Here is a 15,202-nt window from a genome sequence, read left to right on the forward strand (position 1 = left end):
AGTAACTGTGTAGCACTGGGGAGGCTGAGAAACCAGGAGGAATCTTGCTTGCAGCTCAGGATTGCTTTGCTTCCTCGCAGCTTTCCCTGCTGCCTATGCTGCAGATGAATAAAGGCTCTCCAGGGCTGTCAGTACTGCGTATTTCACCAGCATTCACTTTGCTTTGAGTCTGAAATGTGCTAAAAATAAGCTGGTTTGGCATCCAGGTCTTGATTCTATTGGTAACAGGATACCAGGGCAGAGAAACTCCTGGGGTGGTTTGCACCGTGCAGCGGTGAGCAAGGGGCTGCTGCATGGCCTTCCTTCTCTTCCTCTTTCTCTTCCTCCTCCTCTTCCTCTGCCTCCTCCTGGCTGCTATGGGGCTGTCACCCACCACTCACTCGCAACTCCTTGAATTTCCTGTTTGGAGGTCACAGGTTTTATATGGCATTGCTCCTCTTGGGCTGGTTGTTAGGGAGGCTCCAACACTGAGGTGGCATCTCTGCCGCTGGGGTTGGGGGTGTATTATTAGTGAGAACCTTAGTAACCTATTTAGTGCTACATCCTTGGGGAAGAGAGGCTGGAAAACTGCCCACAGAGAAGGACCTGGGGGTGCTGATTGAGTGTGGGCAGCTTGTGCCCAGGCACTCAAGAAGCCACCAGCATCCTGCCCTGTATCAGCACCAGTGCGGCAGCAGGGCCAGGGCAGGGATTGTGCCCCTGTGCTGGGCACTGGTGAGGCTGCACCTCGAATCCTGTGTTCAGCTCTGGGCCCCTCACTGCAAGAGAGACATTGAGGGGCTGGAGCGGGGCCAGAGAAGGGAATGGAGCTGGTGCAGGGCCTGGAGCCCAAGTGTGATGGGGAACGGCTGAGGGACCTGGGGGGTTCAGATGGAGAAGAGAAGGCTCAGGGGGGACCTGATGGCTCCCTACAAGTGCCTGACAGGAGGATGGAGCCAGGAGGGGCTGGGCTCTGCTCCCAAGGAACAAGGGATGGGAAGGTCTTTTCCAACCCAGTTGATTCTACGATTCTATCACTCTGTGATTTCTTTTAACACTCCTGTGGCACTCTGAGGAGGGGGATGCCTACAGGCAGCAGTTCTGATAAGCCAAAATGTCACAGGAAGGCCACAAACTTCACAAAGCCTCATCACTGCATCAGGGAAGGGAGATGTGGGTGTTTGTGCCTCACATACGGACTCCACAGCACCACTGCAGAACCGTGTGGCTTTGATAGCAGTGAAAACCCTGCGAGCCCCTCTCCTGGGAAGGGTCTGGAGATGAAGCTCTTGCTGCTCCCTCTTGCTTTTTATAATCCCCAGTCGATGCTCAGCGCTCAAGGCTGCAGCACAAGTGTTCCATCCGCAGGCAGATCCCGCTGCCACATTCTCACTCGCTTGCCTAAAATAAAGGGGGAAAAAAATAAAAAGAGCCTTGTGCTAATTTAATCGAGGCAGGCATCGCTGTCCTGCCTGGTAATACCTCCCCAAGCTGTCATCCCAGCACACAGCTGCTTGTTTGTTTGGCTTCGTGTGTTTTCTGCCCTGCTCTGGAAATAATCTCCTCTCGTTTCTCAAGCAGCCCCAGGGATGTCCCAAACCTCCCCATTGCTTTGGTCTGGGGGAATTACCTTCAGGGGAAACACTGCAATAACCTCAGATAGAGAAATGCGTCAGAGGATAGTGGATGTAGGTGCTGGTTCCATAGGTGTTTGGAGCCAGCCTCCTGGCATGCAGCTCTGCAGTGGGACAAAGCAGTGCATCTAACCCTAACCCTAACCTTCATGGATCCCTTCAAACTTGAGCCTGGCACTGCAGACCCAGAGAGGTACCAAAGCCGCCAGTGAATTATTCAGCAGCAGCAACAGCAAGGGAGGAAATAGTTAATGTTTTAATAGCTGTTTAGTATCTTCATAAGTGATCTGAGGGTGCTGAGGCGCTGGCACAGGGTGCCCAGAGAAGCTGTGGCTGCCCCATCCCTGGCAGTGCTCAAGGCCAGGTTGGACACAGGGGCTTGGAGCAAGCTGCTCCAGTGGAAGGGGTCCCTGCCTGTGGCAGGGGTTGGAGCTGGAGGAGCTTTAAGGTCCCTTCCAACCCAAACCAGTCTGGGGTTCTAGGATCAAGTGCACCCTGATGAAGTCTGCTGATGATACCAAACTGAGCAGGGAAGGTAACACTTCAGCAGGAGTACCTGGACTGGATATTGGGTTAACAAGAACCTTGTGGAGCTCAACAAGGACAAGTGGAAGGTCTTGCACCTGGGAAAACACCATCAGCAGTGCAGCACAGGCTGGGATCTGCCCTGGGAGCGGCTCTGTGGAAAGGGACCTGGGGGTCCCGGTGGACACAGACTCCATAGGAGTGAACAGTGTGCTGCTGTGGCAAAGAAATCCAACAGGATGTTGGGGACCATCAACAAGGGCATCACCAGCAGGGATGAAGATGTCATTGTCCCACTCAGTGCTTGTCAGGCCGCACCTGGAATAACGGGTCCAGTTTTGGTCTCTGCTCTACATGTGGACAGGCTGGAGAGGGTCCAGAGAAGGGTCACAAAGATGATCCAAGGACTGGGAAGCCGTGTGAGGAAAAGCTGAGAGAGCCGGGACTGTTGAGCCTGGAGAAAAGAAGGCTCAGGGGAGACCTTATCATCATGATCCAGTATTTAAAGGGTGGCTACAAAGATGGAGACTCCCTTTAGACAAGGAGGCCCATGGAAAAGATAAGGGGTGATGGGCACAAGTTACTGCTGGGGAGATTCCAAGTGGACACAAAAGGAAAGTTTTCCCAATGAGAGCGTTGGAATCATCTCCCCAGGGAAGTGATGGATTCCTCAGTGTTGGACACTGTCAAGATTCATCTGCACAGGGTGCTGGGACATCTGAACCCAGGTCATGCTTTACCTGGAAAGCTTGGACCAGATGATCCTTGAGGTCCCTTCCAACCTGGGGTTCTAGGATTAAACACGTTATTTCCTAAAATCTCCAAAAGAAAGGAGATAAATAAGTCATTAAACAGGACACAACACGTGGGAAAACACTCGTGCTCCTTCCAGAGCCGAGACCTTCAGGTCTCTTCTCCACGGAGCACATGGCTGAGCTGCTGCATGGGTGGAAAGAGGGACCCAAGGGAAAGAGCCACCGTTAATCCTCAGTTTGCAAGTGCTTTCAAAAGGGACTGTCGGTTATGCTAAATGTGGGCATCACTTTGATTTCACTTGTTATTCGCTTCTATTTATCTATTTACTGTAATTTACGGTGACTTTAATGCCTTTAACTCCTTCTCAGGGATGCAAACCCCCACAGCCAAACCCACCCAGTGCTTAATCATTGGCAGAAGTGTCAAAACAAGCTGCTTGGATGTGTGGGATTACACAGGCAAATATTGGGCTATAGAGGGGAGAAGGGGATGGCAATGTGCAACCCACGGCACAGGGGCCGGTGCAGGAGCGCCGCGGGATCACATCCTGTTGGGTCTCCCTAGATCCCTTTCCCAAGCACTGATCCGCGGCCATGGGAACATCCCATTCCAGCCCCATGGTGCTTTCTCCTAAGCCCCACAGCCCAATGCAGCCCCATGGCACATCCCCCGAGCCCCACAGCAGCACCATGGGGGATCCCCATAAGCTCTAAACCCCAATGCAGCCCCATGGTGCATCCCCCGAGCCCCACAGCAGCACCATGGGGGATCCCCATAAGCTCTAAATCCCAATGCAGCCCCATGGTGCATCCCCTGAGCACCACAGCAGCACCATGGGGGATCCCCATAAGCTCTAAAGCCCAATGCAGCCCCATGGTGCATCCCCCGAGCACCACAGCAGCACCATGGGGGATCCCCATAAGCTCTAAAGCCCAATGCAGCCCCATGGTGCATCCCCCAAGACTCATTTCAGCCCTTCAGAGCATCTCTCTGAGCCCCACAACCCTTCTCAGTCCCATAGACATCCCCTTGAGCCCCACAGCAAGCCCATGGGGGATCCCTATGAGCCCCACAGCAACCCCACGGGGATCCCTATGAGCCCCACAACCTAACGCAGCCTCATGGTGCATCCCTCTGAGCCCCACTTCAGCCCTTCAGAGCATCTCCCTGAGCCCCACAGCCCTCCTCAGCCCCACGGGCATCCCCATGAGCCCCACAGCAACCCCACGGGGGATACCCATGAGCCCCACAGCCCAATACAGCCCCATGACACATCTCCCTGTGCCCCACAGCACAACGCAGCCCCCACAGCCCAAGGGGTATCATCCTTTAGACCTCACAGGCTCCATGCCCCATTGCTGCCCCATTGCTGCCCCACAGCCCATCTCCCCCCACTCCGCCGGGCCCCATAGCACCTCAACGCGCCCCATAGCCGCCGCGGCCCCTTTAAGAGCTGGGCCCCGCCCCTCGCGGTCGCTGCCGGGGCCGCGGCTGCCGCTGCTGACAACAAGATGGCGGCGGCGGGCCCGGCGGGCGCCGAGAGCCGGGTGCTGGGTTACACCCTGCACCGCTGGAGCAGCTTCTCCTCCACCTACCTGCCCGAGTGAGTGCCGGCCCCGGCCCCGGCGCCGCGCCCCGCTCCGCGCTGCTCCCCTCCGCGCCGGGCCGCTGCGGCCTGCGCCGGGCCTCCGCCTGTGGCCTGCGCGGGGAGGCCGCGGCGGCGGTGGCTGCGGTGAGGGGAGCGGGGCAGGCGCTGAGGCCGGCGGTGGTGTGGGGGATGCGGTGGGGCGAGGGGGGCTCGGTCGGTAGGCGAGGGTAGAGGGTTTGTGTGGGGAGGGGTTGGTTGTGGGGCGCTGTGGGGTTTGTGTGTGTTTGTGTCCACAGGGGTTGGGGGGGGGGGGGGGAGTGTTTATATGGGAAGGGATGGTCGGGGTTTAGGGGTCTTTGTGTGGGAGGAGGGTCGTGCAGTAGGATTTAGGGGGGTTTGTGTGTGTGTAGGTCTGTGCAGCAGGGTTTGGGGGGCCTGTACGGCAGGGTTTAGGGGCTGTGTGTGAGGGGGCTCTGCCTTAGGATATGGGGTGTCTGGGGGCATGTGGGGTGTGCAGAGCGGGATTTGGGGTGTCTGTACAGTAGGATTTAGGGGGGGGTTGTGTGTGGGTTTGTGCAGCAGCATTTGGGGGGCTCTATGTGAGGGTCTGAAGCAGGCTTTGGGGGGTCTGTACATCAGGATTCAAGGCGGTTTGTGTGTATGGGTCTGTACAGCGGGATTTAGGGGGCTGTGTGTATGGGAAGGGCCCGTGCAGCATGATTTAGGGGTTCAGTGTGTGGATGCTCAGCAGGGCTGGGAGGGTGTTTGGGTCGGTGGTTGAGCACCACCTCTATGAGGGATGCGTGTTGGGTCTGGGGAACGGTTGAGGGGCAGATCTGGGGGGGGCTTTGTGTGGTGTGTGTGGGGTCTGAGCTGCAGGTTTGGGGGTGAATAAGTGTGGGGGGGTGGCTGCTATGTTAGGGTCAGGTAGGAGCCTTGGGGAGGGATGGACACTGTGTGTGTGAGAGGCTGGTCACCACGTGAAGGGGGGAGCAGGGTCACTAAACCTTCCCCCTGCCCTGCCCCACAGGTCTGGGTATGTCAGGGGCCTGGGGCACTGTGTTATTTGGCTGCCTCTCCTGCCCCTGACCTCTGAAACACTGGGCTCCCGTCGTCTGTTGTGTGTGGGCTTGGGGAAAGGGGGTCAGCCGCTGCCCTCGTGTCCTCTGTATCTGGGGCTTGGCAGAAGGGGGCTGGAGCTGTTTTACAGCCATCAGTTTGTGCCGCTGCGCTAATGTGAGCCCATCCTGCATAGGAAGCTGGGCTGTGCAGCCTGTTAAATTCCTTTACTTACAGAAAGTAAGATTTGGAGTGACTACGGTGTGGTCCGGTTGTGCTGTTTTCAACACACCTCTTCAGGCAGTTGGCTTCAGTGTTGGAGGTCGGGAGGACTTGAGGATTACAGCTCTTGGCCACCTCTGTCACTGCGGAGTCCTGTCTAATCATTGATGGTGCTGGATTTAATAACCTTCGCTTGAACCCACGATCAACAAGCGACAGGGTTGCACGTTTGTGAATAATTCATGACAGGAATAATCTCCGCTTTCCAAAATGAAGAGAGCCTTTAACAAAGCCAAAGTTTTCCTGACTAAGCTCCTTGTTGTTGTGTCTTTCTGTGTATTTGCTTTGTTAGATATTAAAAAGAACAGGATTCTGTTCTATTTGATAATCTTTGGTAATGAAGTAATCCCTTTACCTTCCGTATTAACAAGGCTTGACTTTAAGGTGTTTCAGCTCTGTGACCACACTTGTAGTTGTTTCTACCAGCACTTATGGCTTTTGAAAGCATGTTAGTGTTGGTCCCTGAATAGAAGGATGACAGCCCATTATTGATCTCACTGCTGTGATATGAAAAGATAATTCTCCTCAATATTCCTTTCCAAGGCTCTCATTAGTCCTTTTTTGCTATAGACTTATGTTGGGAATTAATGTTCATGTGATATCTGCAGTGCTGCCCAAAGCCCTTAATGTCTTTGCCTTCTGCAATACAATTCCCTTTCCTGTAGTAGGGCTGGTGTTCTCCAAATGCATGACCTTGCATTCCGCTGTGTTTTATGATGTTTAAATGTGCTTATCACCAGTAAAAACAATGTTAAAGGCTTTTAAGCAGTGTTCAATAATCTCAGTGATGGGGTTGTTCTCCAGCAGACTGACCTTGAGTCTGAGGGATGCTGGTCCTATGCTGTGTGTTGTCTTCTGTGAAAGCTTTGGGTTTTAACTTGCTGTCTGTTAACTTCTGCTTCCCATGTTAACTTCTGGGGGAGAGCTTAAATGCTATGTGAAATGGAACCTGTGATTGAAGATGAGATTCTCCAAAGGAGATGATTTATGAAGGAGCACATGGGAGCGTGGGTTTTGGGGGATGGAGGGAAGATGAAAAACTTTTAACATGCTGGGACAGAAACATAACATCCTGCAGGGTGAATATGCAGATCAAGCTGAAAGTTGGTTTTAGGATTTAATCTGTGGAACAGAATGATCCTTTTCTGGAAGGATGTTGGGAATTCTGCTTATGCTTTAGTTTCAAGTTTCCTAGCTAGGAAGAAACCACATTAACCTTGAAGGAGAGGAACTCTACCATAATGTGTATAGGAATATACTGTTTGTTAAATCATACTGCTTGTCGTTGGGAGCTGTGTGGTATTGCAAACAGAGTGCTTTTGGAAGAGTAGCAGAGTGGATTTACTGTGGTCTTTGTCAGCTAAGTGCAATTTAAACACACTTCTGAAGTAGTTGTATGGTTTGAAATGTGAAACAAAGCCATGAAATATAAAGCTTTCATCATCACTGCCCAGGGGAGAAATGAGATGCCCAGTAACTTCCATCACATCTGCTTAGGTGGTGCTGAACTGATACTGAAGCTTTCCAGAACACTGAAATCATCTGATAACTGCTCTTTTTAATTAAAACAAAACCCCCCTCAACCAACCAACACAAAACAAACACAAGACCCACAAGTGTTTTGCAAAGACCTTTCTGGTCATGGTCTGGTTTGGCATCACTCTGTTGAAAACCACTTCTTTCACTGACAGAGAAGTTTCTTCTGTTGAATGCCAGGTTCTTTCCTGTTGTTCGGTGGTCGTACAAGGGGATTAGTGCTGGATCCAGTTTCTGGCTCTTTTACCAGTGCTGCAGTTTACTTCCATGTTTGCAAAGGCCTTTACAAGCATTAAATGAAGATTGTCCTTCTTGAGTCAGCCAAGGAATAATTCCTCTGTTACCCAAACTGCTGGAGTTGTCCTCTGTTGGCCGGTAGCTACCAGCAGGAAGACTGACTTGAGTATTTGTTTTAAAAGCTCTGTGGGTAGAAGTCAAAGAGCTGATTTAGTTCTAGTGTCTAGTTCAGTAGTTTGTGCCTTTGGGAAGCAAACTGATCCAAGAGGAAATGTGTTCTTGAAACATCTGGTGTTTCCAGACACACTCTGCCTGTGCAGAGGCAACCGTGTGTGGAGAGGCTTTGGCTTGTCCAGCTTGGAGAATGTTCAGCCCAGCACATCGCCTGAGACTCCTCTGTCAGATCCCTTCCTTTGGCTCTCCGTGGTTCCTCTCTGAAGGAATGGAGCCATGTGGGAGGTTGGTTGTTCCCTGATGTCTCACAAGGGGTCATCCCATAGATTCCCCCACCCCAGTCACTTCATGTGAGTACATATGCTTTAGACATATGCTGAGGGAGACCTGGATTTCATTCCCCTCTTTCCTTCTGCAGAAAGTGATGAGCTCAGTCACTCCTTGATTTTGGACAAGGAGGGAATAAAGAACTTACAGAAGGTAAAACAACCGTTGTTCAAACTTGGGTTATTTTCTGTAACAGAGAGAACCAAAAGCCATCGCTCTGCATTCTGGCAGAAGCACTTCATATCCTGCTTTTTTCAATAGCCCCTTTTTGTGCCTGCTCCAGTTGGAACTGAGGTGAATAAGAGGTGAAGCATTGTGCTGTGTGCATGGCAGTCGTGTCCCCTCAATTACTGAATGCCAGGACCATGGTTTCTAGTGCTTGTGTCAGACTTGTGACTGATGGCATCTTGTAGTTGGCTGATGCACTCAGGTCCTTCTGTGACTGTTTTGTGCAGCTGAAATCCCACTTCAGAGACTAACAAGAGCTTTTTGCTGTGTTATCCTCGTGTACCTTTGTGGGGAAGCTTCATCCCATTTATGTTGCTCAGACCTTCAGAGTCACTCAGGTTTTCCTGTAAGATATTTCTATAGAGGAAGATCAGCTGTTCCCTACATTGGTCTTTATGATTTTTATTGCTGTTTTGTTTGCTTATTTCTTGTGATCAGGTTATTCTTAATAATGTTAACCAAGATTGTTTTCCTGGCTGATAGCTAAATGCCATTAGCAACCTCCTAATTGGTATGGGTTCATGCAACCCATTTTTATCTGTTTCACTGTGGACTTGATAATTCCAGGCTTTTCCATTTTGACACCTCGAGTGGTGCTGCAGCAAGTCTTGAAGGCTGAAAGGCTCTGTTCTCTTTCCTAGAAAGCACACTGGAACCTAGAAAGATCCAGCTGACCTGTTGCGAGACACTTTAAAATAGCTGTGTTTTTGGTAGTTTTCTCTATTTCCATCAAACCAGGGGAAGCAAATGAAGTGAAAGATACTTTGTTAGTAAAATCTGAGTGCCTTGTACATTTCCAAAATGAGAATGCAAACGTTTTCTTTGCTTTTTAGTTAGAGGATGTGGCAGTAAGTTCCTGCCCAGTCTAACCAAACATGCACTGTGTTGGGTTTACTCTGAAACAGAGATGTATTCTCCTGTGCTTTCAACTCTAAGGCAGTGCAAAGCATTAGTAAGAGAGTGCTGAGAGCATCTGTACCAAACTTTTGGGGGTAAAGTCCATAAGGATTTAAAAACAACCCCTACAAAACCAGCCAGAAAATAACCTGAATTCCAGCTACCCTGTTCTGTGTGATTTCTGTAACAGGAAACACCATGTATTTGTGGCTAGTGAAATGTGATTCTCAGGTTCTCCTCCTACCACATGAAGCTGATGATTCAGCTGCATCAGGTTCGTAAGTCTCGTTAGAGGCGCAGCCAGGTCTCAGAGAATCTCGTGTTCAAGCTGAGATCAGTGATGACTTGTGAAAAGGTTTGGTTTTTCCTGTTCTGTTTTCTCATACTGGTCTCTGTATGCTTGGTGAGGTGAAGGCACTTCTTTTTAGATTTCAGCAGTTTAACACTGTCTAAACCACACCTAATGGTGGACTGCAGAGTGTGCTTCAGAACTTTTCTGGCAGGGTGATCTGTGTTCATGGTCCATACACTAGAAGTCTTCGTTATGCTCCATGATCAGAGGGCTGGAGCAACTCTGCTCTGGAGCCAGGCTGAGAGAACTGGACTGGTTCAGCCTGGAGAAGAGAAGGCTCCTTAAGGGGAGACCTTAGAGCAGCTCCATTGCCTAAAGGGGCTACAGGAAAGCTGGAGAGGGGCTTTGGACAAGGGCCTGTAGGGACAGGCCAAGGGGAATGGCTTTAACCTGCCAGAGGGGAAAGTGAGATGAGATCTCTCTCTTGGACAGGGTTTGGAGCAACCTTCTCTAGTGCAAGGTGTCCCTGCCTGTGGCAGGGGGTTGGAACTGTGTGAGTTTTAAGGTCCCTTCTAACCCAAACCACGCTGTGATAGTGCTTATGTCTTATGGTTTCGTACATTAACGTGGTACTGATGATTTCTATTTCGATGTAGAACCTTGACTTTGGTGTTTATTTTGCACATACAAGTACAAATGTAGTTGTTTCAACTGAAACAGCATTCATAGCTTTACTTGATCATCTTAATGTAGCCAATTCACTTGCCATGTTGTAATTGCTTTGCCTTGAGTGATGGGAAGATGAAGGGCACACCTGCAGGCTCTCTGGAATTACGTGTTTGTGATGTCTTTGCAATGCAGATCAATAGCATTGACTAAAATGAGCTGGGAGTGCAAACACTGCCCAGCGAAGTGAACTGATGGACTCTGTCACCTCAGGTGAACCCTGTGTATAGAAATGTTCTTGCTTCTGCTCCTTTTCAGTGTGCAGTGGAAAATAGTTTTCTCCCACTTGTTTGTCCAGAAACATGGAGGAAATCCATTAGGTCTTGTGTTATGACAGGCATTTTCTTCCCTCCCTACATCACTTTACCTGAAATTAAGCACTTACAAAGCAAAATAATTCCATAGAAAATCAAGTTATCAACAGGTTGAATATGTGTTAGGTGCTTCCCTAGTGTGAGAAGGGGATGTGGAGAGAAAGGAAAAGGTCAAGGAGGTGGAGGGCTTGAAGAAATAGCACACGAATGCAGTTATTGGCATCAGAAGTCCGACAGCTTTTTCTTCCCAGGTAAAAGCTCAGATGCTGAGGTCTGAGAAGAAATTCCTTTAAGCTTCAGTTCAAACAGCCGTTGCAGGAGAGGTTTGGCAGAGTTTTGTTCCCTGGCAGAAGGCTGAAGGTGAAACGCTAATAGCTCTAGTTCCCTGGTGTGCCTAACCTGGCAGAACCTGTGTAACTCCAGTGTACAACCTTTTTTGGGATGGCATTTTTGGGGAACATTGAGAATGTAAAATTTGCATAGGAGCTGCTAACGCCATCACATTATGGATCATTGGCTCTCTATGTGGTTTTATAGCTGGAAAGTTTAATAAAGGTGTTCAAGCTCCCGATTACTAATTACTTGGCGACTAGAACCCTATTTCAAGCAGAGCACAACGTCTTTTGGATAACTGTTGGTACTGCTCAGACATGTATAGTCTGATTTGTGTTATTCATGGCAAAGAATATAGTTTCTTACTCTGCACGTTCATCTTTTTAGCAGGTCACTGTTAGAATGCACTGTTGGGTTTATCACCTCCCCTGGTTTTATGAAGTGATCACAATTTTTAAGTTGAAGTTAAGTGGTGTGTGCAGCATCGAATCAGTTATTTAGTGGTTACCATCTCCCACCTGCAGTTCTGTGTTCTGCTCTGGGGCCCCCAACACAAGAGGGGCATGGAGCTGTTAGAGCAGGTTCAGAGGAGGCCACGGAGATGCTGCGAGGGCTGGAGCAGCTCTGCTCTGGAGCCAGGCTGAGAGAGCTGGGCTGGGGCAGCCTGGAGAAGAGAAGGCTCCTGAAGGGGAGACCTTAGAGCAGCCCCAGTGCCTAAAGGGGCTGCAGGAAAGCTGGAGAGGGGCTTTGGACAAGGGCCTGTAGGGCCAGGCCAAGGGGAATGGCTTTAACCTGCCCGAGGGGAGACTGAGATGAGCTCTTAGGCAGAAGCTCTTCCCTGTGAGGGTGCTGAGGTGCTGGCACAGGGTGCCCAGAGAAGCTGTGGCTGCCCCATCCCTGGCAGTGCTCAAGGCCAGGTTGGACACAGGGGCTTGGAGCAAGCTGCTCCAGTGGAAGGGGTCCCTGCCCGTGGCAGGGGGATTGGAAGTGAATGAGCTTTAAGGTCCCTTCCAGCCCAACCAGTTCTGTGATTCTGTGTTCCAGACTTCCAAAGCAAGCCAATACTTGACTTTCTTTAATTCCATATTAATATAAACTTCTAGAACCAAACATAGTTTTGCTTTTTTTGATTGTGGTCTGTTGAATTGTGTATAGCATTGGGCTGTAAGTTCATCTGAGTCTGAATTGAATAATATACAAATTACTGGAAAGGGAAGAAGGAATGCTGAAGATGTCGAGTGGTTACCTTAGGTAGCTGCTATTTTAGTCATTACTTGAAACTCAGTATGCATAATGTTAGATAAATTATTTCCTGGGTCAATTTAAATCAAGGAGCACAACCATGTATTTAAGTTGGGGACAGCAGGCTGCATGTCTGACTCCGCACTGCACCAGCAAACTGGTTTCTAGCACTTGCTCCTCCTCTGCTGGCATGTTCTGCCATTCCTGGAAAATGGCATGAGTTGGTAATGGAGGAAAATTACTGACTGCTCACTTTGGATTTGGTGGTGTTTTCCTCAGCCCTCTTTGCTTTTTTTACCCTAACTCCTGGGTTCATAATGTCACTTGCAAGCTGTGGGAATGTGCCTGAAAACACTGCTTAGGGCATGACCTGTGTATTTTTGAATGCTTTTCTCTAGGTACATTCATCAAGCAGCATTTGGTTCTTGTGATAACCATTTAGATACTCATTTCCTCACCTACGTATGAAAGTTGTGGTAGTAAAGAGATGCTCTTAACACAGGGGGTTAAAATGAAAGAAGAAAATTCGGAGTGTTAAATTGACCCGTAAGTAAGGAATTGCTGGATGAGTTCATACCCTGCTCTTTCAGAACACCATGTTACTGCATATTGTCTCCTAAAAATCCTGCTTTCTGGTACAGGGTTTGGAAGCTGCCAAGTATGAAAGTGATGTTGGCTTGGGGACTGGGGGATCATTTAGCAGGAATTGCGTATATTGCTTCAACATGAGGAATTATTCTATAATGCAGCTCCAGGGACAAATGTTTCTGACTTGTAACACAGTTCCTCATGTAACCTGTGCTTAAGGACAGGCTGATGTTTCTTTGCTCTTCCCAGGTCAGTATTTTGTCTTCAGGATTCCCTGGATAGAGTTGCATTGGTAGTAACAGAGCCTTGATCCTGAAAGGGAAGTTGATATAGTTAAGATTGTCCCACCTGGAACCAGGCATTTTACATAGAGTTCTCAGGGACAAAGCTCAATACCTGATGTTACTTTGCGCCTGGGGGGGCTTCAGTCTCTTTATCAAACATACATTCTTTTAAGGGCATCATTTTTGGGTGAACTTGATACTGAGTGAGAAGTTACAGTGCTGATGAGTATTGAAGTTGTGATTATGGCTCACATGAGGAATTCTTCATCTTTAGGTGTAATCACTCTGTTTTTGTGGATTCCTCTTTTAGGTGGAAATATTCCTAACATTGTGGCATGTCAGAGCATTGTTGGAATGCCATGAAATCTACTTCCTTTGTAGAATGTTTCCATATGTGTGTTAGTCAAACAAAAATACTCTACCAAGCTTGTGATGTTTCCAAAATACAGCTCAGGGGATTTACATGGATGTGTGTTAGGTATTGCTTTCCTCTAGTCGTCTTGTGAAGGGGCTGTTGCTTTCCAGGAAACTCATTTTGGAAATGAGGAGCAGTTCTATTCCACCAGTATCATGGAACATTTGTGGATCACTTTGGACAAGGGCCTGTAGGGACAGGCCAAGGGGAATGGCTTTAACCTGCCAGAGGGGAGACTGAGATGAGCTCTTAGGCAGAAGCTCTTCCCTGTGAAGGTGCTGAGGCGCTGGCACAGGGTGCCCAGAGAAGCTGTGGCTGCCCCATCCCTGGCAGTGCTCAAGGGCAGGTTGGACACAGGGGCTTGGAGCAAGCTGCTCTAGTGGAAGATGACCCTGTCTGTGGCAGGGGCTTGGAACTGGAGGAGCTTTAAGGTCCCTTCCAACCTATCTAAACTGTTTCCTCAGCAAGATGTGGTATTTGCTTAAAATGAAAACTGAACTTTGTTACAAAGCAGCCCTGGCTCCTGATGTCTTAAACTGCCAGAAGATTTTACTGCAATATTGTATGTATTGGCTACAAGTCCAATCAGCTCCAGAATTTAATCTCTTTTGACTTTTCCCTTGAATATTGAAGGGTAGAATTTGTGCTATTCTTGGGCATGTTATTAAGCCAGGGATTTATTTCTGCTCGAGGAACCTCTTGGAACCTCATCCAGGCTCAGCTGAGTGCATGCCGTGTCACTTGTGTTAGTGCTATATGCATTGCTGAGGAGGCTGCATTTCAAATACTGTTGTGTCTTAGAGATGTACAGATGAACATTGGGTATGAAATAAGCAAAAGAAATTATTCCAGATAATAAATAACAGGTTGGATGGGGCTTGGAGCAACCTGGTCTAGTGGAAGGTGCCCCTGCTCATGGTGGGGGGTTGGAACTGGAGGAGATTTAAGGTCCCTTCCAACCTAAACCAGTCTGTGATTAGTATATATAATAAATATATTCATATCTATAACATGAATAGTCATTCACTAATACAAGTTCACTAAGGACATCAGCATTTTTAAGCTGTTTTCTTTTCAAAAAGCAGATAGACATTAAGTACATGGGAAAGATCAGTTTTAGTGATGTAACAGTTCTTATATTTAAACCCAAGGCTGCTGTGGAGAGAGAACAAACCTGATAATCTTTAAGCTTAAAGGTTCAGCATCACTCACCAGTTAAGTTGCATCTAAGCTATCATCCCTAAACATTTAGACTGGTGATCATCAGCAATGTGTGAAGTTATGGTGATCACCAACATACCTGACTAAGCCTGACTTTAGTTATTCTCCTCTAATTTCCTCTGTGCTAACACTGTTACAACCACCCTGGAGCTGGGGAGCTCTTGCTGCAAAGGATTTGGGTTGCTCAGCGCTGTGATACAGTGAAAAGTTTAATCCATGATTTAGGGTTGCTGAGTGTCACTGGAATGGAAGTTATTCCACAGGCTCTGATGATTTGCTGGGAATTCATCACCCTGCTGCAGTTTTAGTCACTCCTGGTGACATTTAATTCTTGGCGTGTCAGGAGGAAGCTCTGAGGAATCCAAGTATTTTGTTTAGGGAAGTCTTAACTGGGTGGAGGGAGAGAATCCCAAGTACTTTTTAACTGGTGTTACTGGAAACGGCTGCAGCAGTGTTGGTTTGTGGTTAAGAAGCAATTTGTTTTGCAAAGGCTGAAGCTAAGTGATACCTGTTTTGTTGTCCAGTGGAGTTAGATGCGATCTGGTAAGGTGATTTCTGAGATCAC

At 48.7% G+C, this 15,202-nt stretch overlaps 1 protein-coding gene across 1 annotated transcript in view; it reads left to right on the forward strand.

Annotated features, from left to right (window-relative positions):
* The first annotated feature begins 4,366 nt into the window (after positions 1 to 4,366).
* The window catches only part of MKLN1 (muskelin 1), a 108,354-nt gene continuing 97,518 nt past the window's right edge, over positions 4,367 to 15,202 (forward strand). The window contains exon 1 of the mRNA XM_065671985.1: positions 4,367 to 4,497. Within this exon, the coding sequence (XP_065528057.1) occupies positions 4,406 to 4,497 (92 nt within the window). The 5' untranslated portion in view covers positions 4,367 to 4,405. The remainder of the gene's footprint in view (positions 4,498 to 15,202) is intronic.

The sequence above is a fragment of the Lathamus discolor genome, chromosome 1 (genome assembly GCF_037157495.1).
Source record: "Lathamus discolor isolate bLatDis1 chromosome 1, bLatDis1.hap1, whole genome shotgun sequence".
In the NCBI taxonomy this organism is placed as follows: domain Eukaryota; kingdom Metazoa; phylum Chordata; class Aves; order Psittaciformes; family Psittacidae; genus Lathamus; species Lathamus discolor.